The sequence below is a fragment of the Mercenaria mercenaria genome, chromosome 19 (genome assembly GCF_021730395.1).
Source record: "Mercenaria mercenaria strain notata chromosome 19, MADL_Memer_1, whole genome shotgun sequence".
NCBI lineage: Eukaryota > Metazoa > Mollusca > Bivalvia > Venerida > Veneridae > Mercenaria > Mercenaria mercenaria.
Genome location: NC_069379.1, coordinates 21,719,080 through 21,745,253, shown reverse-complemented (window position 1 = coordinate 21,745,253; position 26,174 = coordinate 21,719,080). Strand labels below are relative to the sequence as shown.

The 26,174-nt window shown below is 35.9% G+C and overlaps 1 protein-coding gene across 2 annotated transcripts; it reads left to right on the top strand.

The window, feature by feature from the left end:
* The first annotated feature begins 1,632 nt into the window (after nt 1–1,632).
* LOC128551164 (uncharacterized) lies at nt 1,633–26,126 on the top strand. Of its 2 annotated transcripts, XM_053531663.1 has the most exons (20): nt 1,635–1,768; nt 3,206–3,266; nt 4,766–4,909; nt 5,104–5,198; nt 5,589–5,713; nt 6,047–6,201; nt 6,636–6,802; nt 7,799–8,009; nt 8,892–8,989; nt 14,372–14,563; nt 17,047–17,275; nt 17,770–17,877; nt 18,417–18,539; nt 18,850–19,061; nt 20,461–20,545; nt 21,131–21,184; nt 21,592–21,676; nt 21,921–22,122; nt 22,805–22,955; nt 24,931–26,126. In XM_053531663.1, exons 1-20 carry the CDS (start codon nt 1,751–1,753, stop codon nt 25,080–25,082), a joined length of 2,667 nt encoding a protein of 888 aa, XP_053387638.1. In that variant the 5' UTR covers nt 1,635–1,750; the 3' UTR covers nt 25,083–26,126. The 2 variants fall into 2 exon arrangements, 1 of the variants encoding a protein (XP_053387638.1); XR_008368663.1 differs by lacking the exons at nt 21,592–21,676; nt 24,931–26,126 and having other exon boundaries at nt 1,633–1,768; nt 22,805–22,944.
* The last annotated feature ends 48 nt before the right edge of the window (nt 26,127–26,174 follow it).

Here is a 26,174-nt window from a genome sequence, read left to right as displayed (position 1 = left end):
ACCTGTCTGTAAATGCGTCAGTAAGGACTACCATTGTACAATAATCCATGAAAGGACTCCTGAACTTCATCACTAGCTATGTTGTTCCTTTGTCTAGCAGCCTCCCTTGGTTGGGAAACTGTAATGCTCTGCTGATCTGCTAGGTCGCCTGCTTCTTGCCACATTTCATTAAAATATATATACTCATGTCCACCGCTCTACTCACGTAGAACCCACTGAAACTGACGGATGCTTCGGAGTCTTTACTAGGTCGTACATTAGGTCTTTCATAAATCGCTGAAAAATCAAATGATAAAATAACTTTCTGAAAAGATGATCTGGTGAACATTGTCTTTGTGTCCTTGCTAACCGTTATATCTCTTACGTTTGATAAATTCCCGTCACGGAAAAGCAGGGTTGCTTTGAGAATGTTGAGACCATCATGTCGGGCGAGATAGTTTTTAAGGTTTTTATCGTAATGAATAGGTACTATCGTTTTAGGGAATAGTCAGGAAGAACAAAGGCTACTCTACAGACTTGACATATTGTTAGTTCATCAGCGTATATTGTTGAGTTAAGGTAATTGATTCGTCAGCGCATATATTATAAGGTTAAGGCAACGGTTTCATCAGCGCATGCATTGTTAGGTTAAGGCAACGGTTTCATCAGCGTATGTGTTATTAGGTTAAGGCAACGGTTTCATCAGCATATATATTGTTAAGTTAAGGCAACGCTTTTAACAGCGTATATATTGTTAGGTTAAGGCAACGGTTTCATCAGCGTATATATTGTTAGGTTAAGGCAATGGTTTCATCAGGGTTTATATTGTTAGGTTAAGGCAATGGTTTCATAAGCGTATATATTGTTAGGTTAAGGCAATGGTTTCATCAGCGTGTATATATTGTTATGTTGGGGCAATGGTTTCATCAGCGTATACATTGTTAGGTTAAGGCAACGGTTTCATAAGCGTATATATTGTTAGGTTGGCAATGGTTTCATCTGCGTTTTTATTTTTAGGTTAAGGTAATGGTTTCATCAGCGTATGTATTGTTAGGTTAAGGCAACGGTTTCATCAGCGTATATATTGTTAGTTGACAATAGTTTCATTGCCGTATATATTGTTAAGTTGGCAATGGTTTCATCTGCGTATTTATTTCTGGGTGAAGGCAATGGTTTCATCAGCGTATATATTGTTAGGTTAAGGCAATGGTCTCATCAGCGTATATATTGTTAGGTTAAGGCAATGGTTTCATCTGCGTATTTATTTCTAGGTTAAGGTAATGGTTTCGGCAGTGAACATATTTAAAATTCTCCCATGATAAATGCAGTTGAAAACTGATTTGTTTACATTAGACAAAATAGTATGAAATTTGAGTAAATTTGATTAATATGTTAAGTTGCAAAAAGCCATCTAAAACGCATTTATTAACTGATATTACACATGGATAAACATGTCAACTAATGTTTGCATAAGCACTGCGTTCTGTGGACCTTCCTTCAGCATTGTTCCATTCCTAGTGAATCTTAAAAAACTAATAGATGTTACGAGAAATATTACAAAAAACAAGTAAATAGAGCCAAAAAAGAAAAAAAAATGCATAGAGAAATTATCCCGATTTTCGCTATTTCATTGAGCATGCTTAATTGAACATTTAGGCGTTAACCATTTACACCCGGTTTTGCATCGTTAACGTCGCTTTGCATGGTTTGTTGGCTATTGAACCATGGATGTAAAACACAACTTATAATAGTGTAAATAGCATCCCCAAAAATGGATATAAAATTATTGGTATGTTGTTTTGAGTTATATTTTATTCAAGGTTTTCTCGGTCATGTTTCTTTCAAAATAATACTTTAAATTTTATATATTTGTTTGCTCTGCAGAATTAAAACTAACAATGTATACACTATTAACAAAAGTAGAGTTTGTCGACACATCTATTGGTGGTTCTATAGCCAGCTATATATCGCTGTAAAGTATTATGTATATATGAAGACAATTTATAAAACACGCCATCACAAGGAATCGGGTTTTATTGTACCAGTTTCAGTTGCGCCCTCCGCCCCCCTCCCCTCTCTCTTGTCTATAGCTTATAACATATTTTTGTGAATTTTGTGAATATATTTTGTTTCAATCCAATTCAAAAGTGACTTATTTGCTTTGTTTCAGTACAGTTCTTTCAATTCGTTTTCAGCACTTTTTTTGGTTAATTGCGGCCTTTGTTATAAATAGCTGACATGATTCTTGCAAAGCAACGACATCCAGTGAACAAATTGAACACTGAACGACCTTATCGGTCTTTAGACATTTAGACAGGACCTAAAATTTAGTGCAAATCAAAGTGAAGATATTTTTTTGGTTTGATTGTTATCAAAAAGCACACCAGAATTATCTTTACATTAAATTTTGTATTTTTATTATGTGTGTGTTTTTGTTTTGTGTGTGTGTGTGTGTGTAAAACTCATCATTCTGTGTGTTTCACATAATGATCTACATCACCTAATCAATCTAATGCAATAGGTAAATATATAAATGCCAGTCTATTATACACGTATTTAATGGTTTGCTGGTCAATAGTAAAAACTATTGCCCGATGCCAGAAGGGCCGACAAACAGAAGTTTTGACTGGTGAGAGGCAAGCCATTCAGTAAGCATTTTAAAATTGTTCAGTAAAGAGATAACAACGAAATTTCGGTCGAATGACAACTTATTCAAAATGCAAAATTTTGATTTGATATGCCTGTCTGGAGACGAAGTTTTCTCACCCGTGACGTTATTTTACACGGTGCACGAATCTACTTCACTTGTTACTCAACATTTGACGGCTATATTCATTTTCAGATATCATCAATATTTTAAGGACTAGATCTACCTCTTTTTGTAGGTGATAGTTCAAAAGACTTAGTGTTGTAACAGTACGACTTTGGTTTAACTCTGACAGTACAAATTGCTGTTCAAAATTGATTTTATTTTTAAGGGACCATGAGTAACAATATATGGAACAATATTATGAATTCATTAAAAGAATCTGCAGCATTGTTGCATAAGTGCAATATTATGTTGAAATATATATGACGTTACTTTATCTGCATTTTTGGCTAGTTGAAGGGAAATTATTCGATGACTACATATATTCCATTTGTTTTTTACATTTGTAAACTAATTATGAACGTGTACATATCATGAATATAAATAATTGCATATTTTTTCCCCCATAATTTCCAGGGTAGAGTGTTGGTGTTTGTGGCTATAATTGGTTGTTTTGGAACAGCACGTGCACAAACAGGTTCGTATTTCTCTGTACACTGATATCAGCGTGTGTTAGAGTACAATATAACCAACCTGGTCATAACTTGACAGAGATATTTTTCCTCGATTTTTGATTCACGTAGAGAATATTTTTATGTATATTAATTTGTAAATAAAACAAAATGCGTTATGATAATTCACCTATGGCGCAAATCAAATAAAATATCTGTTCTATTCTATTCTGTTCTGTCACAAGCAGTGTAGATACCTGACTATGGTAGCATGCCCTCATTAAGTTAAGTTATAAGCTTTTTTAAAACTCTCTCCCTGTAACTAATACAATTTCAATGGTAACAATATAAACAATCCATCATAAATGTTCTGCTTGCAGTTTCTTTGTTTATGTATGCTATCTGACAAAATGTGTCAACTGTATTTTTAAAATATATTGACTGATTTAATGGAAAGCCATGAGTAAAATTATTTAAACCTGCAAATGTTTACACAATGATGTCATGAAATCCGGTCGACACGCGCGGGTCTCTTTAATCGTGAACAAATATCTAAAAAAAAAACAAAAAAACAAAAACAAGCAGATGGACATGTACATTTCATTTCATTTCACCATATTATAGGGTCTATAGCCGATATACTTATAGCTTCCGTAAAATCTACATTGTAGAAAAATCTGAATTTGTGAAAATGTCATCAAAATCGTGATTTTTTCCGAAGACTGCCATTGTGAAAAGCTGTGTGTGAGGTCCGCTCTTTACAATTAGTCTAACAAATAGTAAAGTTTTTTTAAAAAGTTTTTACTAGCAAAGCTCTAATTTAGAGTAAAGCACTGAGAAAAGTCGAGCGCATTGTGTTACTAACAACTCTTGTTACTTGTCGAATTGCTTTCTTAAATTCTACATTGTAGAATGTTTTTATCCGAACGTGCAGAAATACATTAATGGGTTTTGTAAATACTTTCTATAACTCCAGTCAGTAATTGTATTAAAGTAACTGAGAATTATACGTATCTTTGAACCTACTGGCACAAGACAATAGTTAATTGCCTTTGGTTGACCACAATAAGGAAGTGGTTACGGGGAAAATAGTTCCTCTGTTTGATGGTGAATATTGGTGAAATTTTGAGTGAAAGACCTGCAATAAATGGCATAATTTAATAGAAGAGATATGAAATAGTATAGGTACATGTACAATTTGACAGAATGAGAAAGTCAGAATATGCATAACATGACTTTTTGATAGGGCCTGTTTTGCCTGTTTGCCGCCTTCTAGAGAGTATTCTTCATACGCATGCGATTTGGTTCAAAGTGGTGGAAAAAAGAGCCGGTCAACCCCATATTTATTGTGGCTGGAATTTCTCTTTTGAATAGTTCTGTTGAGTTCAGGTATTTTATAGGGGTTGGAATGCATGCAAAATTGCTATAGTGTCCAAGCCTATATAGAACATATAGTAAAAATAACTGTTGTCATAGGCCTTCTTTCAAATTGTAATAGTAATAATATTTTCTATTTCATTAACAGTGAAGTATTACTGCCTACCATCTCAGACTACCGGTAATGAGTTCAAGTTTGTTGTACGTCTAAGGACAGATGGTAATACCGCTGTTACCGGTATCACCGCAGTGGACGCTAACGTCAACCCAACAACTGGCAGCACTCCGACAGGTATAAATGTTCGAACAGTATAACTTTTGTTGTAACTGTGGTTAAATCAAATCATTTTCAATGTCCTAAACATCAGCTTGTTTTCAGTCCGGAGACTTAGTAATAATACATGTTTTCGCTAACGAAATGCACTTGATATAAACTTTTACCATATATCTGCTGTATATGTATTTCAATATCTATTTTATTTCTAGCTTCCAGCTGTTTGACAACCACAGAAGAAAGTACTGGTATCTACGCCCTTACTGGTGATATAGATGTTAATGCGCTGTCTTGTGGGATAGTTTCGGTATGTGTATGCAGAGTATGCGTATGTATTTTGACACGTATGTATTTTGACGCGCACGTAGTTTGTTGTGTATGTATTTTGACGCGTTGCATTTTGATGTGTATGTATCTTGACGCGTATGTAATTAAACAACGTTTAACAGGGACAGTGAAGAAAAGAGAATGGTTCCTTTCGTTATTAGTTAGAATGTAAGATACCCTTTGTACCCAATCATGTTCAATAATTTAAGACCATGTTCTTCTAAGGCGCCAACGCAACCTGAAGAACTTTGATATTTTGATATGTATTGTGTTTCCTGACGTGGTGGTTAACTGGTTATGAAATTATTGTCTAACAAAAAAAAAATCTATCTTGTATTTCTTTTTTTTCTTTCATTTTCAAAACGAACAGGCAGGAGGGAGTGTTTATAACATACAGATTTTTGCAGCCGGGACTTTGAAATATTTCACTTTTTCCTGTGACACGACCAATCTTCTTCCTACTTCCATCTCTTTGACCAACAGTTTCTCTACCACGTAAGTGTCTCATTTAAAACCATCAAAAAATTAAAAGTATTTAAACTAGTACTTACTTTTTTTGTCCTTACGGGGTGAATTAGAAGATTCAAAAGTGCCGATCCTTCACACAAGTTTGATTAATAAAATATAAATTTCTAAAATGTGTTTACATAGATATGCTAGAGCATAAAAAGACTATAATGGTGGGGATTGCGATGTTTCCCTACAAACGTTTGTAAGCAATTTATGAATTATTGGATGTGCTTTTTCTTTGCAAACTGTCTAGTTTAAGATCCTGTTTTTGCTTGTCCATATAGAACAAATAACGAATACTTTGAATTCCACCTTTAGGGGAGTGACCAATGTACTTCATCACAGAGAAAATCCGTACGGTGTAAAGTTCCACGTGTTTGAAGCAGACGAAAGTTTCGCGCCAGCCAGATCCGTGTCTTTGGGACAAAATGTTATACTGAGGATGATTTATGACACAGGACATTTAGAAAATGGTATAAATTGCAGATTATTGTGAAATATATAAATATCTGAGAACGATCCTGCCTGGTCATAAATTCAGTCAGTCATGTAGTGGATAGAAATGTTCGTGGAATTTGGGTTTTTTATTTTGTCAAAACGTTATTGTTAGTTGAATACATGACTTCACCACTTTAATCAATTAAAAACAGAAAATGTTGAAAATTTATTAGGAAACTGTCAGCCGAAAATTTTAACGAGATTCTATAATGATGAAACTGAATCGACAGTAAGTATTTTATGTGCAGCTGGATTGTTTAGTAGTATTATTTTGATTGACAAGGACTCGTGCAGTTCGTACTTGTTTACAATACGGTTTCCAACGTCAGTTGTTTATGTATTGAAAAGTGAATATCATATTTTGATTTCTCACAAGCTCACTCGACACTATAATGGCGGTTTGTTTTAGGTCCAGACAATTGGGGAATGGTGTTTCATACAGGCTTTATCAGGCACACGGGTTCAGACCTGATCTTGCAGATTGTGACGCCAGGGTTTGGCACCAATGTTCACATCACAGGGAATCTTGCCGGAAATACCATCGACCAATGGGTCACCGTCAAGCGTGACAGCTGGGTAGGAACTCTTTGAAATAGAAACTAATTGTCATTTTCATATCCCGAGGAAAATCTGAAAATTTCCTTTCAATTTGTTAACTTTGATGATACTCAAACGACAGGCTCATTTTACGTAGAAAGAATGCATGCATTATTCAGAAAGAATAGAGCAAGAAAGATAACTCTCCACCAAACAGGATTTAGAAATGCCGATAACTACCGCCAACAGTAAGGTAGCAGATGGCGGTTTTTTCTAGTACTTCGGACTTCCGAGCGATGTGGCCAAGTCAGACGGCTTCCGATATCTTACGAGATGCAGACCTGAAAATAAAAAGATACCCGTTTACATCTTACTTGAAGAAGAAATAAAATACATAGTAAACTTCATACAAAGCATAGATTTTTAAATCCACAAGCCACCTGAAAGATAATTTCAGCCCGCGAAAATACATGACATTTCAGCCCAAATTAGCCATATCTCCAACTGGCCTTAAAATGTTAGGGGAATGGATAGAGACAAATGGCCACATGCATTCTGTACTCAGTTTCAAGTATTACTTGCAGAGCTGGACAAAAATACCTGTCAACCGATTACTTTTTTCACTATTTTCAACTGTGTGAGGCCTATATGACATTTGACAGTTCACGAGACGCTCAATGCTGATAGTGGCATATATGCATTTCAAGCAGTTATATGAAAATGATGCCATCAAGCTAACATTCGCATCTGCCAGAATTTCTGCAACATACCATTCTTAAACTTGTTAATCACAAACTCACATCAACAAATATTTCAAATATCAAAACTGCCTTCACTTCAAGGTTTTATCTCTAATGACAGATTTTGACCTGGCCAATTCGAATCTGTGGCTGGAAACTACCAACTGCTACCTAAATGAACCTGAAGTAAGCACACTAGTTTTGCGCTGGGAATTAATGTGGTAAAAGACTTTGAACAATTCTTTTTTTTTTGTGAAAGTAGTTTTTTCTTTTACATAATTTCTTTAAATTTTAGGTTGAATTTGAAATCACAGCTTCGGAATACCAGGCATCGACAGCCACAACAACATCCTGGACAACGGCAAATCGAGGTTTAAAAATCGAGTCCAGAGATGACCGTATTGGCGTATATCTCAAGGCTAGTAAAACAAACGATGCTGACCAGCTTGTTGTGTACCCTGATGATATTCTCGGCAAGTCGTACAGACCATTCACCTCTGCTGCAGGTATGCTTTTTTGTAAGAACATACCCGGTATTTGAGCCGTACTATGAGAAAACCAACATAGATCATTTGCGACCAGCATGGATCCAGACCAGCCTGCACATCCACGCAGTCTGGTCAGGATCCATACTGGTCGCTAACGGTTTCTCTAATTACAATAGGGTTTGAAAGCGAACAGTATGGATCCTGACCAGACTGCGCGGATGTGCAGCTGGTCTGGATCCATGCTGGTCGCAAATGCACTATGTTGGTTTTCTCATGGTGCGGCTCATTTGTCCATTTTTGGAATACAAGGAAACTTTTTAACACATACAATGTTAAATTAGCATTGCATATATAAAACAATTTTGGCTTCATGTGGTTAATCGTCTAAGTTAGCATGGGTTAGATTTCAGATGCGTAGGAATTGAACAAGATGGTGTTAACCCGAGTGATGTAATATCAAAGTATCTGGAAGATGAGTCTCGTTGTAATCAAAATATCATCACTGGTTCGTGTGTCAACCGTTGTTTATTGTATATTATTCAACGCTTGACTTCCTATTTTGTTTATCTGACAAACAAATATAGAAAGGTTAGAGTCTGTTTTAGAAGTAAAGCAAGTATGCACGAATGTGCGTAGAACTGTTTCTTGTTTGAATCGAATTTTGTATTCCAATGACAAATTTACAAGATATTGTGCCTTAGCACAATTCTTAAGTATCGTATTTTATTGATAGTAATTTACAAATATACGATATAATATTTTTATAGTTACAAAATACATTAATTTTAAACTCGGTAATAAAACGAAAATATTGAGGTGAATGTGACCAAATGGACAAATTGCCACTGTTTTAATCGTAAACAACAAATCTGACTTGTAGAGTTTTCATTGTCTTATTAGGTGCAGCCGACAGCGGCCTAGAAGTACTCGTTGTTGGAACACAGGCATCTACAGTAACCATTAAATATAATGGATTCAACATTCCTGGAGGTTTCAAAGTAAGTGAACACACGTACATATACATTTATAAATCACTAGGTGCAACCAGCAACGTGTAGAATCATAGTTAAATTCACGCAGCTGATTAACATTCGGTCCGAAACTCAAGTGAAATGGGGATAGGGATATATTGATCTTTACATGTGGCGATAACCAGAAAAAAACCCAACAACAGCAAATTAAACAAAAACAAAAACAAAACAACAACAACAACAACAAAGTTAAAGGTACGATTATCTAATCCCGGAAGCATAGATCCTCTCAAACACAGCCACAGAGCCATGCATCTCAAAGTAGACCCGCAACAAAAAGAAATTGTAACGGAAAAATATAGCAGACGGTTTGCTTCAAAAATCCAACAATTTTCGTAGATGGCCGGAAGGCGGTCAAATGTTCGATTTGAACATTGATTCGAGTTTGAGTGATTTGCCGATGGTGAGCGTATTTGGTCTACGGCAAGCCGCTACTTATTCAGTGACAACAGGAATAGTGATATCTCTTAAGTTTGAGAGATACCCAAGGAGCTATCTGTGTTCTGTGAGTGATATCTCTTTTTCTGTAGAGATATCTTTCTGTGTAATAGAGATAGCAACATACTATAATAAGATATCAGGCTTTGACAGTTAATGTTAATTTACTTGAAGTATATCTCTTAGAATTATTCAGCTGTTTTTTAAATTCAAATTTATCAGCAAAAGTGCTCTCTCTCACGACCGTGCTAACATTTAAACTAAAAGAGTTATATGCTCAGTACTACCTACCTACCTAGTCCTTATTGTGCCCGGAGGCACATAGGGCATGCTTAGTACTATTAGAGCTTAATTCTTATTGGAATAAGGAATGAGATATCCCTTTTTAAATTCCCATTATCTTTTAACGCTTAAGAGATAGTTCTCGAGTGAAAAATACCTACAATTCCCTAAACTATGACGGGCGAGATACAAACAAATTAATTACGTTTCTCAAGCTATCTCTTTCGAATAAAGTGCAAGCACTTTTCCCTACAAAGCTAGCTTTAAACACTGCCAGCTGTTTTAGTCAAATGCCATCCCTTTCAACAACAGTGAAAAGAGGTAGATATCTTTCAAACGACTTAGATAGCCCTTATAATTTTTATACTGTGTCGTAAATATATAATGTAAAAGATATCTTTAGTTTAAACAATATTTATTTTCATTATACATTATACACAAAGTCAAACAGTTTTATATAGCAATAAATAATAACATGAACATAGCTTTCTAGTCTAAGGATATGTAAACAAGCCTGTAGAGGCTTATATTAATACAGCTCCTTCGATATCTTTAAAGAAACACGATAGCTTTAAAACTCAAAGAGATATCTCTAGTCACGGAAAATTTACCATACTGGATAGTGGTCGAGGATTAGTGTTTAGTTCGATGGTTCAAGATCTTGATATGTGGTCAGAGTACTTGATCGATTGTGATTTGTGATTTTGGTTGGTAGCTAAAGTTGTTGTTCGTTGGTTCGAGTGCATTGTCGGTGGATAAATTTTTTGTTGAATGGTTCGAGTGCTTGGTTGGTAGTAAGAGTGTTCAATCCGTGATTAAGAGAGCTTCGTCGGTGGTCAAAGTTAGAGTGTTTAGTCGGTGGTACAGGTCAGTGGTTCGATTGTTTGGTCGGTGGTTCGAGCGCATCGTCTGTGGTAAGAGTGTTTGGTCAAGGCTAGAGTGTTTAGTCGGTGGTTCAGGCACTTTGACAGTGGTTCGATTGTTTGGTCGGTGGTTCGAGCGCATCGTCTGTGGTAAAAGTGTCTGGTCAAAGTTAGAGTGTTTGATCGATGGTTCGAGCGTATCGTCTGTGGTGAGTTAGAGTGTTTGGTCGGTGGTTCAAACGCTTCGTCTGTGGTAAGAGTGTCTGGTCAAAGTTAGAGTGCTTGGTCGGTGGTTCGAGCACTTCGTCGGTGGTGAGAGTGTCTGGTCAAAGTTAGAGTGTTTAGTCGGCGGTTTGAGCGCTTCGTCAGTGGTAAGAGTGTCTGGTCAAAGTTAGAGTGTTTGTCGGTGGTTCGAGTGCTTCGCCTGTGGTAAGAGTGTCTGGACAGAGTTAGAGTGCTTGGTCGGTGGTTCGAGCACTTCTTCGGCGGTGAGAGTGTCTGGTCAAAGTTAGAATGTTTGGTCGGTGGTTCGAGCGCTTCGTCTGTGGTAAGAGCGTCTGGTCAACGTTAGAGTGTTCGGTCGGTGGTTCGAGCATTTCGTCGGCGGTAAGAGTGTCTGGTCAAAGTTAGAGTGTTTGGTCGGTGATTCGAGCACCTCTGTGATGAGAGTGTCTAGTCTAAGTTAAAGTGTTTGGTCAGTGATTCGAGTGCTTCGTCAGTGGTGAGAGTGTCTAGTCAAAGTTAGAGTGTTTGGTCGGTGATTCGAGTGATTCGTCGGTGATAAGAGTGTTAGGTCGATTGCTTTTTCGGGGTTTATATAATCTAGTAGGTTAGAGTGTTTGGTCTGTGATTCAAGTGTTTGTTCAATGGTTCGTGTGCTTGGTCAGTGGTTAGATTGTTTGGTCTGTGGTTTGAGTGTTTAGGCTGTGTTTAGAGTGTTTGGTCTGTAGTTTGAGTGTTTGGTCTGTGGTTTGAGTGCTTGGTCAGTGGCTGTGGTTTGAGTGCTTGGTCTGTAGTTAGATTGTTTGGGCTGTGGTTTGAGTGTTTGGTCTGTAGTTTGATTGTTTGGTCTGTGGTTATCTGTAGTTAGATTGTTTGGGCTGTGGTTTGAGTGTTTGGTCTGTGGTTTGAGTGTTTGGTCTTTGGTTTGAGTGTTTGGTCTGTAGTTTGATTGTTTGGTCTGTGGTTTGAGTGTTTGGTCTTTGGTTTGAGTGTTTGGTCTGTAGTTAGATTGTTTGGGCTGTGGTTTGAGTGTTTGGTCTGTAGTTAGATTGTTTGGTCTGTGGTTTGAGTGTTTGGTCTGTTGTTAGATTGTTTGGTCTGTGATTTGAGTGATTGGTCTTTGGTTTGAGTGTTTGGTCTGTAGTTTGATTGTTTGGGCTGTGGTTTGAGTGTTTGGTCTGTAGTTTGATTGTTTGGGCTGTGGTTTGAGTGTTTGGTCTGTAGTTAGGTTGTTTGGTCTGTGGTTTGAGTGTTTGGTCTGTTGTTAGATTGTTTGGTCTGTGGTTTGAGTGTTTGGTCTGTTGTTAGATTGTTTGGTCTGTGATTTGAGTGATTGGTCTTTGGTTTGAGTGTTTGGTCTGTAGTTAGAATGTTTGGTCTGTGGTATGAGTGTTTGGTCTGTGGTTGGAGTGTTTGGTCTGTAGTTAGATTGTTTGGTCTGTGGTTTGAATGTTTGGTCTGTAGTTAGATTGTTTGGTCTGTGGTTTGTGTGTTTGGTCTGTAGTTAGATTGTTTGGTCTGTGGTTTGAGTGTTTGTGCTGTAGGTAGATTGTTTGGTCTGTAGTTTGAGTGTTTGGGCTGTGGTTTGAGTGCTTGGTCAGTAGTTAGAGTGTTTGGGCTGTGGTTTGAGTGTTTGGGCTGTGGTTTGAGTGTTTGGTCTGTGGTTTAAGTGTTTGGGCTGTGGTTTGAGTGCTTGGTCAGTGGTTAGAGTGTTTGGTCTGTAGTTTGAGTGTTTGGGCTGTGGTTCGAGTGCTCAGTCGATCGGTAGAATGCTTGATCGTGGTTACAGTCTACGGTCTGTTGTTCGAGTGCTTGGTCGGTGTTTAGAGTGTTTGGTATGTGTGTCAAGTGCTTAGTTGATATTTTAATGCTTGATCGGTTGGTTTGAATCTGAAAAGATTTCCACTATCCTTGCAATATGAATATTTCTAATAAGAATTATGAAACATACCTGGTACCTAAAGGGAGTGAGTGGTGAGCTCTGATAAACATTGTGCTTGAATTCTTTTCAAATTTACACTTCTAGTATTGTTTAAGATAAAACTTTTGGCATACAGATTCACCTTGATCACTGTATTGTAGTATGCCACCATTTTCTTTTACAGTATATAATTTATGAAAAAATAAATTTACCTTTATCACTAATGTACAGGTACCTACGAAAGACCGGTGGTGACTTCCGACTTCTGACTTCCAACTTCTGACTTCCAACTTCTGACATCCGACCTCAGACTTCCGACTTCCGACTTCTGACTTCCGACTTCCGACTTTTGACTTCCGACTTCTGACTTCCGACTTCCAACTTCTGATTTCCGACTTCGCACTTCAGACTTTTCATACTATACGCATACGGAAGTACTAAACCTTTGGAATATGCATTCGAGTTATAAGAAGAGATGTCCGTAAGACAGCCAATGCTCGACTAATCGAATTGTTGTCCCAGAATCAGGGATATTACGACTAGTTTGTTTTATAAAAGGGGCAAAAATACATGTCAGAGTTATGGAACTTAAACCAGTGAGGTAGGTTTTAAATCTAGAAAAAGAAAATGTAAGTTTCAAATCTATTTGCTTTTAAGTAATAGCTATATGTACTTGCACGCAAAACCTTAACCAGGAAGTCCAAAAGGGGGCATAATTTGGCCAAAATGCAAGTCAGAGTTTTGGGACTTGGTGCTATAACATAGTTTCATAACCCAAAAGACACATGTGAAGTTTCAATTCAATATCTGCATTAGTTTTGGAGATAGTAACTTGTATGTAAAACGTTAACCAGAATTCAAGAAGTCCAAAAGGGGGCATAATTTGGCTAAAATAAATGTCAAAGTTATGGGACTTGACCCAGTGAGGTTTGTTATTGACTTTTAAAGAAAAAATAAGTTTCAAAGCTATATACCTTTAAATGATAGCCGTATGTACTTGCATGCAAAACTTTAACCACGCCGACGCCGACGCCATGGGGAGTAGAATTCTCTGAACAGTCGAGCTAAAAAGAAACTTTCAAAGCAATATTCCTTTAAGAAATAGTTATAATACATGTACTTACATGAAAAACTTTAATCAGTATTTTCTACGTCCAAAAGAGGGCATAATTTGGCAAAAATGCAAATCAGGGTTATGGGACTTGATGCTATCATCTAGTTTTATAACCCGAAAACACATGTGAAGTTTCAATTCATTATCTGCATTAGTTTTGGAGATACTATTCCTACTGTACACAATCATGGAAAGAATACTTCCGACTTCTGACTTCCGATTTCCGACTCCAGATTTCCGACTTCCGACTTCTGACTTCCGACTTCCAAGTTCCGACTGCTGAGTTCTGACTTCCGATTTCCGACTTCTGACTTCCGACTTCCGACTTCTGACTTCCGAGTTCCGACTTCCGACTTTTGACTTCCGAGTTCCGACTTCTGACTTCTGACTTCCGTATGCTTATAGTATGAGAAGTCTGAAGTGCGAAATCGGAAGTCAAAAGTCCGTATGCTTATAGTATGAAATGTCTGAAGTGCAAAATCGGTACATGCTATTCTTACAATATTTAGGTTGCTGGCAATGCTGTACTTCCTCCCTCCACAGACGTAACCCTGAATGAATACGATGTGCTACATATACTGTGTGATACGTCCTGCGGTGATCTTCAGATCACAAGCACAGAGAATATTGCTGTTGTTTCGGGATGGGATAACCAAGGACATAAAGACAACACCGGTGTCACGGGTCACTCTTCAGCTCAGGTAACATACACGAAACATCTTTGTATGGAATTGTAGATGTGCAGGGTTTAAGACCTTAGGTCAATTGCTTTGAAATGTAATTAATTAAATTACAAATACACTGTGATTTTTCTAATTAAATTACAATTATCATTACATGAAATTTAGCAATGTAATTAATTAAATTACAGTTACACTATGAATTATAATAAATTACAATACCAAATGTGGTAACAGCCTAACATGCTTATTACATGTTGAACACTGTAGCGAAGTTCTTTACTCTGTACCACGTTTACATGATAGTACATTTGTAAACTGATTTCACTATTTCAAAACTGAATTAACGTTCAAAGTAAAATGTGTGTTTGCGGGAGATCATCACTCAGTCCTTAATATTGCAAAAGAAGCTTATAGTCAGCCCTCCATTAATATATTTTATACGTTGTCAAGCAGAATTCGGTTAGAGACGATGCATGTAAAGCCAGGTATTTCTGCGAGGTCTGATTCTCTGAAGTTTATATGATCATTGTTCTACAATATGTGTCAATTTTAGCTGCTAATATTTAAAGTTTTTATCCTTGACAGTACATGTTATCAAAAGGACCCCGTTGGAAAAAATTTGTAAAACATTCATGAGCCATCCTAGAGTAACTATGTCACTAAAACTATAGAATACTCATAATGTCCACAATTATATTTTTTTATCTTGTTAGAACTGTGATGATGTCAAATGCTATGTTGTTTGTATCTTTTAAGACGAACTATCTTATCATATATAAAACAAGAGCTGTCGGAGGACAGCAACGCTCGACTATTTAACAGCCTTGTCGCTTGAATGAATAAGAAAGTCGAAAAAGGGGCATAATTTAGTAAAAAAGTAAAATAGGGTTATGGAACCTGCATAGTGCTTATCAGCTCATGACAGTGGACAAGTGTATGAAGTTTCAATCCATTCCCATTAGTGGGTACTGAGATACCAGCTTACATATAAGAATTTAACCCAAAAACTCCTAAGTTGAAAAAGGGGCATAATTTTGTAAAATGCAAAGTTGAGTTATTGACCCTTTGCACTGCATGTCATATCATGACAGTGAACTAGTGTGTGAAGTTTCAATTCTTTCCCATTAGTGGATACTGAGATACCAGCTTACATACAAAAACTTAACCAAAAATTTCTATGTTGAAAAAGGGGCATAATTTTGTAAAAAAGCAAAATAAAGTTATAGGACCTGCTTTGTGCATGTCAGATCATGACAGTGAACAAGTGTGTGAAGTTTCAATCCATTCCCATAAGTGAGTACTGAGATACCAGCTTACATACAAAACCTTAACCAAAAAATTCTAAGTCGAAAAAGGGGCATAATTTTGTAAAAAAGCAAAATAGAGTTATGGAACCTGTGCAATGTAAGTCAGTTTATCACAGTAAATAAGTGTGTGAAGTTTCAATCCATTCCCACAAGTGGTTACTGAGATACCAGCTTACATACAAAACCTTAACCAAAAATTTCTAAGTCAAAAAAGGGGCATAATTTTGTAAAAAAGCAAAACAGAGTTATGGAACCTGTGCAATGTAAGTCAGTTTATCACAGTGAATAAGTGTGTGAAGTTTCAATCCATTCCCACAAGTGGTTGCTGAGATACCAGCTTACATACAAAAACTTAACCAAATCGGGACGCGGACGCCGATGCGGACGCCGACGCAGACGCGGACGCCGACGCATGGGCGAGTCCAATAGCTCTACTATTCTATGAATAGTCGAGCTAAAAATGATTGAACCGACTGCTAGATGAAACTGAATGCAAAGCTTTTCAATTTTTGCTTCGATAAAAATCAAGATATTAATGATGCAGACCTCATTTTCTCAAAAAACATATTGACCACATTATCAAAGATTACCTGTTGGTTCAAATAAAACAATTATATCAGAACAAAGGAGCTGTGTCCAAGGTATCTACCATAATATTCTGTTGATATTTTTACAGCTATGAAATGCATATTAGCATTTTTAAAGGAAGTGTCACTGGTAATAAACTTAAATACTACTTGTTCAACAAACTGAATTAAAGCATGTGCCATGTAATTAGAAAGAAACTGAAATGATATTGTCAATTACACCGAAAAACTTCCCTGAAATTAATTAATTTACAATTACATAACTTAGGAAATGGTATTTAATTGCAATTTATTACAATTACATTATGAATTACCCATGGTCTTGTAGGGTTTGAATTGCCACTACGTCTTTACCAGCTATCGTCCGTTCAGATGTAAAGCAAATCTGTGTTTTTTTTTATTATTGTATTCTTTTTCAATGAACTTTCTATTTTTTTTTAAGAATTTGGTAGCGATTGACATGAAGAATGTTTTTTTTTCTCAGCTTATTGAACCCTAAGTGTCGATTTTCTGTATTGTCTGGCTACTCGCGAAACTGAAAACTAAGGCTTACAATTCTCATGTGTCTCATAAATACCAAAATTAATAATTTCTGTTTTATTTTCAGGTGCTTCCGGTAAATTATTACAGCACTAAGTATGTATTAGTTGAGTCGCCATTTGGTAAAACTGGGTTCCACGTTCAGAACGAAGACCCTACTGATACTACGTTGAGTCTCACAGATAAAACAAGAACCAGTACGGCGGTCGGTTCACCTTACTACCTAGACTGGAATACGCAAGGACAATCTGAGGCGGTGTTCAACAAACCAGTGTCACTGTATATGCACAGTGCAGGTGAACACTGTTTTCTTGTTAATTAACTGGTTCCCCCATTAATTAGGTTTCTCATTAATCTGGTTCCTCATCTATTTCCACATTAATTAACCGATTTCTCACTGACTGACTTACAGATCATCGCAAAGAGAAAAATGTAGACAGTTTATTACTTTTTGGTTTGTTTATGTATAATCCATCAAGAGTCTACGAACCTCGTGATTTCAAAGCCCTTACTAATATACACAAGAACAAAGTTTTGGTTTTAATTCCTTTAATTACTTTAATTTCTTTTACATTGCACCAATACTACTATACAGCTAAAATTTAAATACTTTTGTGTCATTTTTAGGAAAAATATTTCAGGAAAGTCTAAGAAACCGTAGTCTATCAATAAAAAAAGTCAGTTGATAAGATTTACAGTTATAAGATTCCAACATTTTTAAACGAACATTATCAAATAAGTCTCTGTCGGCATTGTATATTTCTCTTTAATTCCTGGAATGGCCTTGTAGATGGAGCATCATTGACACCGGCACTAGTTCAGTACCCTTCTATATCACAGTGGAGTATCTACAATTCGTTTCCAGTGAAAGAGGGCATATCATACCACATTACCATAGGTAAGCCCTTTTCTCTAAAGTCGTCTTTCAAATTAAAAATTTTATGGAGTCACTCTTAAACTTACTCTTATTAAGATATCTACCATGATGTCCCATCGTTTGGGATACACGAGCTAGTAAGGGTTTATTTAGTTCTGTTCATACCAAATTCTCATTTTCAGTTTTATACTCTGTCTTAGAGTCACAAGATACTTTTGTATCTTTACAAAGTATCTTGTAGATAAAATGTATCTTGTAAAAATGTACATTCACGTTCAAGGTCAGGCAGACTTTCTTCTTGGGTGTATGAATTTTGTGAGTGTTACTTTTTGTCCATTCATACAGGTTCTTGCTATGTTGGACTATTTGATCTGTATAAAGGGGTTACCGTAGCCATGTCTGTTTTTACAGTAGAGCTAATTAATGAGACAAAGTAGTGATCCGCTGTTTTCCGTACTCAGATGCATTTATTATATATTTTTTTTTCCGAAAATGCAGACACTCTCTGAGATGGTTTTTTCCATATACCTTTTGGATCATCATTTTAGCATTTTTTGCAGTTACAACCAAAGATGATACTGCGGGTATTAAAGTGTCTACAGGGGGGATAACTACAGGAATCACAGCTTCTACTCTCGGTGCAGTTCCCGGGTTTTCAGTAACTGATGTTTCACAATTATCAAGTAAGTACCAGCTTTACGTAGTCGAACAAATGAGTTAAGACAAACAAATAAAATTGTTGGGCTTTGAGCGAGCGGAATTCTTACTCCTCGGTAGTTGAGAATATATCATACTTATTCTCAATCCATTTATGTTACACGCAAATTTAAATGGGCCAGCACAAATTTAATTTGATATCTTTATTTCAGTTATTATTATCAGTTAAATTCCATTATTTTCGTGTTTGCTGATTTCTGATCAAGTCGATGTATCTGATTTGTTATGGAACTTGTACTATGAGACGAATTTAAATACCTATATACTATTTGACAGCGGCGGTTGGGGGTACCGCCAATTACGAAATCTACAATAACAATGGGGGATTCAATGTTGTGGGCCAACATCCTGCACGTATAGAGACCGGACTTGTAGAACTTACAGCGAGTGATACGTCAAAACCATTCATGTTGCTTGTTTATGAAAGCGACGGCAACTCACAGACACTTCATCTTCCACTTGGAGTGCGATACCCGCCAACTAATCCAGTACGTATAGACAACATACTAAAATACGATTATCCGTTATCAAAATAATTCAAACTATAGTAATAAACACGAGTGCATAAAAATCACAATGTTTAAATTGACAAATGTTCCACATTTGGTTATTCAACTTTCACATAATGAACTTGCAATCTGCCCAAGGAACAGTTTTTGCTGGTATTCATATAATTATATGTTCCTAAGTAACGTTTGGTTATTTCAGCATTCTTCATTGACATTTATGCTATTCAGCTTAAACATGATTTTAATTATTTTTCGCAGTGACACTAGGAATGCTCCTTTTACACATTATTGAAATTGTGTTCCCAAGTGACATTGGGGATGATCCTGTTACACAAGATAATAGTTGTGTTCCCAAGTGACATTGGGGATGATCCTGTTACACAAGATAATAGTTGCGTTCCCAAGTGACATTGGTTCATGTGTTACACATGATTATAGTTATGTTCCCAAGTGATATTGGGGATGCTCACGTTAAACATGATTATAGTTGTGTTCCCAAGTGATATTGGGGATGCTCATATTACACATGATGTGTTCCAAAGTGACATTTGGTATGCTCCTGTTACACATGGGTATAGCTGGGTTCATTCAGACTAAACATGATTATATACCCAACAGCATTATGGGAAAGGGCGTACGTCGTTCCGGTTGTCTTAGGCCTGTTTCTATCTTGCTTCTAAATGATTAGTTAAAAGTGCTCAGCATGAAACACATCGATCTGTTATAAAGCAGAAATATAGGATTGATGAGATTTGTATTTATCATTTTTTTATCCTACACCAACAACGAAAGATGTTCTCCAACCATAACTTTAATATTTTCGTTGTTGAACCATACCGCTATGTCATCAGCATGCATGATTGGTCATTTAATTAAAATTACCCTTCACCTGTCATTAACATATATATTACATATAACAGGATTATTATAACAGTAGCTCGATCCGGGATGCTGTATTCGGCTCGAGTGGATTTTGCCAGATCCAATCTCACAAGGCGCACAAGCGCTGAGTGTGATCCGACCTTGCAAAGTCCACGATATCCGAATACAAAATCCTACATCTAGCTACTGTTATAATGACCCTTTTATTATATACCTCTACCTTTTTGTTTGTTGTTTTGTTATTGAACGAAATCTTCAATGTTTATCAATATTAAAATGGAACTAAGTGAAGTTTTTATGTGCGCTGTTTATAGAACTGTGTCAGGTCATGCATATTAATGAATGTAGTCCGGCAGCATACAATATGGAAGGTACAATACGGAATTTAATAGGTACAATACTAATTTTTATTCTGCCTGTTCATATTTAATTATGAAATTCAAGACAATTTATTTACAGAATTTATATAGGTATATAATAAATTTCTATATTGCAGTGCAATCCGACGAAAACTAAACCGGGGGATAATGTTGACAACGACTGTGACGGGTTGGTCGATGAGGAGATACCCAATGGCGTCGGTAAATAAATAAACATGCTTAAATATTGTATATATAATAATGTCGATAATTATATGACATATTTTTAGTCCTTCTGTCAAATCGTAACGGAAAATAAATCTTAACACACTTTCATTTTGTATATCCAGTGCCTATAAATATCTAAACCTGCTTTCATTTTGTACACCCAGTGTCAGTGAATCAGTTCTTATTTTGTATACCAAATGTAAATACATGTAAATGTTTTATTTTTATCCGTTGTGTCGGTCAACATCATATTGTATATACCATGTTATGCTGAAAAATATGTTAATCTTTTTTTAGCTCGTCTGTTCGAAGAAAATGTAGAGTAATTGCAGTCAGCTATGCTTCCACATTGACAGTGGCGTCTGCGTCGGCGTCGTGGTTTCGTTAAGTTTTATATGTACGATTGTATCTCAGTATCCACTAAAGAGAACTGACTGGAATTTCACGCACTTCCTATGTGTGATAATTTGTCATATATTGTGCGCAGGATCCGTAACTCTGTTTTGCATTTTACAAAGTTATGCTAATTTTTCGACTTCGCAAACAGTAGTATTTGGGTGTTTCTTTTTTTTTTTACAGACGACGACGGGAATAATAATGCCGACGAGGACCTAGCTCTGAATACTATCACAGGTTAATATCTTTACTTTCAGTTATAAATATGTACATTTTTAAGAGGTCGTTGCATTTTATATTCTGATGGTAATTGCATTGCCACAATTTATTTGTATAGTATTACAAATCGTTTTATAATTTTATGATCACACTGTAGCAGAGACGCAACATAAAGCACAGGTACAAACGTTGCTATGGGAAACACAGTTGAAATATTATATTACCGATGATATCCAGAATGACTTTATTCAAGTCAAATCAATGTAACTCTTCAGCTTGGAATTAGACTAACTTACATCATTTATGAAAAAGGACAAATTCAAACTGAAAAAAATACACCAAATAATGACATTGCAGAAGTTGAAAAGTATCAAATACATGTGAAATGTTTGATGCATATTTATTTAATAATGTACGTGTTTCAGCGGGATTTCGCGGGATATACGTGAAGGATTTACTGGTTGACGATAATCCTGCATTTTCCTCTCCGACAACAATACATACATCCGGGTAGGTTACATTTTGGTCCAGTTTTTACAGTAGTAAAAATGAAACGATACTTATCAGTATGAATACATGTTTTTCGAAATTTATATCACTATGTAGGTGCCGGTAAGTGGACTGGTGAATAACAAAATGTTACAGATATGTTATAACACGTATGTCACGGACATTTTAAAAGCACATTCATCATAGATTTATTGGATTTCTAAAATTATCATGACCCTGAACAAAATGTAAAATTCTATTTCAGATGCAACATTATTACGCCCAGTTCAAATATACTTAGTACTGTACAACCGTTCACAAAGAACACTGCGCTTAGTAGTGTGTTCAGTAATTACTGGGTCATAGAAACGGCTTCTTTCGATGCTTTCAAATATGTCGGCAAAGATACTGTCTACTTCCGAGTCACCTTTGACTTCTGTGTGGCCGACTTAACATTGTGCGAAAATGTAAGTCGTTCTTTTTACACTTATCTATTACCATTGCTTCACCGGATATTTGCTCATATATGGTCATTAATCGTTAAAAACTGCCACATTGAAATGCTGATTAATATATTCATTTTTAAAAGATTTCATCAGACTGACTGTGTTTTTGTAATTGTGGCTTTTGAAATACGAATATAAAACCGTGTCTTGAATAGGATTAAAAAGAGGGTAAATGGATATATTTAATGACAAACGACTACGAATTAAACAAGGCACTGAAGTTTCAAGTGGAAAATACAAGTGATCAAGATATAGAGATACTACATAAAACAGTAACCAAACGATCAGTATCACACATCCGGAAGTATTTGACTATTTTGCGCAATTTAGAAGGAGAATTTGTTGATTTAGTGTTTTAGATTATTTCTTGACAGTCTTTAATCATGAGAGTATGTTGTCATTAAAATTTGTAGATTTGCAGTCGAAAGTGTTGGTCAAACAACAGAAATTTGGTCTGTAATAGAATAAGTTAATTTTTCGTGATATCGCACTCAGAATATCAACTGAAATAATAGTTATTTTAAGAATTTGATATGATACCGTCTGCGTTATTTTACGTATCAGACATTTGATATTGTGATGTCTGAGTCAATAAAGAATTCAGAACTAGAAGTATAGACGATTATGTTGCTATATTTTGCAGTCTTGTCAAGCGAGCTCAGGTAAGCGGAAACGTTCAACCACCAGTGACGATGACAAGTTTGTAGATCTAATGGTAGAAATTCGTGGAAATAAGACCGAGGTTCATATTGTAGATTCTAACGTCAATGACGTTATGGCTGCCAGACAGAAAGGTAAAATATGTGGTTCACACCTCAGTGCTGTAAATCTGTGGCCAGTTACACGTTTGTATATATCATTTAGAGCTCTTTATCATCTACATCAATGGTAAAAGTGGTGACTATTATCTTAAATCCTTATACTATATCTTTGCCGAATGTTTCTATTCGTGTATTATCCAAGTATAGAAATAATGATTAGCATTGTTTACAAGAACATGTTTTTAATTTGCTTGTGTGAAATTGCGTTAAATTATATAAATGTTACTCATGAAGACCGTATCACTATATTACGCATTTAACAGTTGCATACACACACCAACACCCTAATTTGGCTGTCACTTTAACCGTCCTTCTATCTATATCTGTATTTAATGCAACAACTAGCTCAATAGGGAGAGCGCAGATTTACGGATTGTGAGGTCGTGAGTTCGATCCCCGGGCTTGGCGTATGTTTTCCTTAACGATTTGATGAAAAATGCACCCACCTCTGATTAATGTGGGGAATTCAGCAGTTACTTGCGGAGAACAGGTTTGTACTGGTACAGAATCCAGGAACACTGGTTTGGTTAACTGCCTGTCGCTGCATAACTTAAATACAGTTGGAAAACGGCGTCAAACCCAAAATAAATAAGACAATAACTTTAATTGCACCGAAGAACATTTACTGTAACTTTGCATGATGATAAATAACAACTCATTTTGCAATTAATTTGAGACATTTTTTTAGATGATAACAATCATTCTCCTAAAAGAAATTGATCCAACATAATACAAACATAATACAAATATAAATACAAAGACATAACCCCGGTTTTAACGATTGTAAATTGAAATTTTGTATTAAACTTTTTACATATTTGTCCAATGAAGACAACATATGAATACATTGCAAAGAGCCACTAACAACTCTGTACTCTGTGTGTCTGTTGCTTATCTTTTTGTAATTACAGTCAGTAGTGGACATCCGTGCACTTACTACTCTATCCTCTGTGTTCACGATGCCTTATTAAATTTACTGTACTTACAGATTTAGTAATATTGATCAGCAGAATTAACTGTCCATGGAAGATCTGTTTACTAACAAATAACAACTCTGCTTTGTCGAAGTTATTGTACTTACAGATAGTATAGATAAGAAGAATAAACTGGCCAGTGAACATCCATGTAATAACTACTTTTTGTTCATGTTACTTTATTTGTTGAGTTTAACATTACACCGACAGAATTTTAGGTCACATGGCGGTTTTCCAGCGTTGATGGTGGAGGAAGACCGCAGATGCTCCTCCGTATATTATTTTATCACATGCAGGCACCTGGGTAGAACCACCGACCTTCCGTAAGCAGCCAGCTGGATGGCTTACTCACACACGAAGTAAAGAGTTCAACGCCTCGAGCGAGGTTCGAACCCACATCGGTGAGGGGCAAGTGATTTAAAGTCAGCGACCTTAACCACTCGGTTATGGAGGCGCCTTCATGTTGCTTTATTAAATTTACAGTATTTAGCAGAATAAATTGACACAGCAAATGTTCGTGTACTAACAACTCTGTCCTCCTCGTGCATGTTGCCTTATCACATTTATTGTACTTACAGATAGTATTGATAAGCAGAATAAGCTGCCCAGGGACCATCCTTGTGCTAACAACTAACAACGTTCAAATTTATTGTACTTCTATCTACAGATAGTATAGATAAGCAGAATAAACTAACTTGTAGATATCCGTGTACTAACAACTCTGTACTCTGCGTGCCTGTTACTTTATCAGATTTATTGCAGTTGCTGATATTTTATTGTATTTTCAATTATCATAGATAAAAAGAAAGAAATGATCACTAGACATGCGTGAGCTAACAACTATGTCTTCTGTGCAACTGTTGCTTTTGGAAATTGTCTGCAGTCTCAGATACTACAGGTAGTGAGAAAAATAACAATCATATCCAAACCAAGCTGTTCTCTGTCTGTTATTATTATGTTTTTTTTTTTTCCAGATAAGGAGAATAAGGCGACCAGTGGATACCCGTGTACAAACAGCTATGTCTTCTGGGTGCCTGTTGCCCTGCTATTGACCATCATTATGTTCGAGACAGCCATGGTGGTAATATTTCTACATACGAGATCAAAGCACAAGAATGACATATAATAGGCGAGAGTTTTTGGAGGCAAAAACATCTGCATTGTACTTAATGAATAGTCTTGTATATACTGTAATTAAACAGAAATTGTAAACTTATAGATTGGTCGTGGCCAAATCAAAGATTATATAATGTATATTCTAATATGTATTTTTCAATTCAGACTATTAAAATGAAAAAGTGATACAAGGGTTAAATGTCTGTAGTTCCTGCTAGGTTTGTTTCCTTTCTTGTATCATCATATATGACAATATTCTAGTGTATTTGCTCAGCAAAACGGAATCTCCTGAAGGAATCGAGTTTTTACTGAAACAAGGCCAAGAATGATTAAAAGAAACAATTGCTTTCATTTATCATAAAATTATCTGTTTTTAAAACAACTGCATGTATTCTTTCAAAAGGATTTTGAAAATAAGAAGTATGCTTTTTACTTTAATTATACTCGTACATCCATTAAAAGATCGATTTATGTCAGATTTCAAGCAATCTGAATTGAGCTTATATAACGATATTACCGGAAATATCTCTCTTAATTGATGCCATTGTCAGCTTACACAAAGTAAATGTCTGTCGGTGTTCTTTTGGCAATCATTGTACTTTGGAGACAGGATAGTTTAAGAATGTGCATATTAGAGTGATTTGTGCATGCATGGTAACATTGCAATCTATAAACATTCCGGCATATTTAATTGAATTTAATTGCTTGCATAAAAGTGTCTAAAAGGTTCACATCTTAAAAGTCACTTTATGCAAACAATCAGTTTTAATAAACAAATATAATGTATTTCAATAAATAGATTTGACACTTACACAATTTTTAAACAAATTTATTTACAAATATAAAAAGAAATAAAGTGTGAGAAAAAAAAAGGCGTTTGCGTTTGTGATTTCTGGGTGGCGATAAATTGTAAAGGAATAGTTACTTTTCAAGAACGAAGATCACTTAAAAACAGACCGATGTAGCAGTGTATTCAGGGTGTGAAATAGCCACTTCTTACGTTAAAACGTATGGACAAAATTAAACACATGCACAAAGAGGACATAACAAATAACGGAAAACTGTGGGACTCCGTCTTTGAGAGATCAATAGCAAAGCATCT

Coding starts and splice junctions, on each gene's coding strand:
- LOC128551164 (XM_053531663.1), top strand. Junction 3,267..4,765: donor AACAGCACGTGCACAAACAG/GTTCGTATTTCT, acceptor TTTCATTAACAG/TGAAGTATTACTGCCTACCA. Junction 14,564..17,046: donor CGGGTCACTCTTCAGCTCAG/GTAACATACACG, acceptor TTTTATTTTCAG/GTGCTTCCGGTAAATTATTA.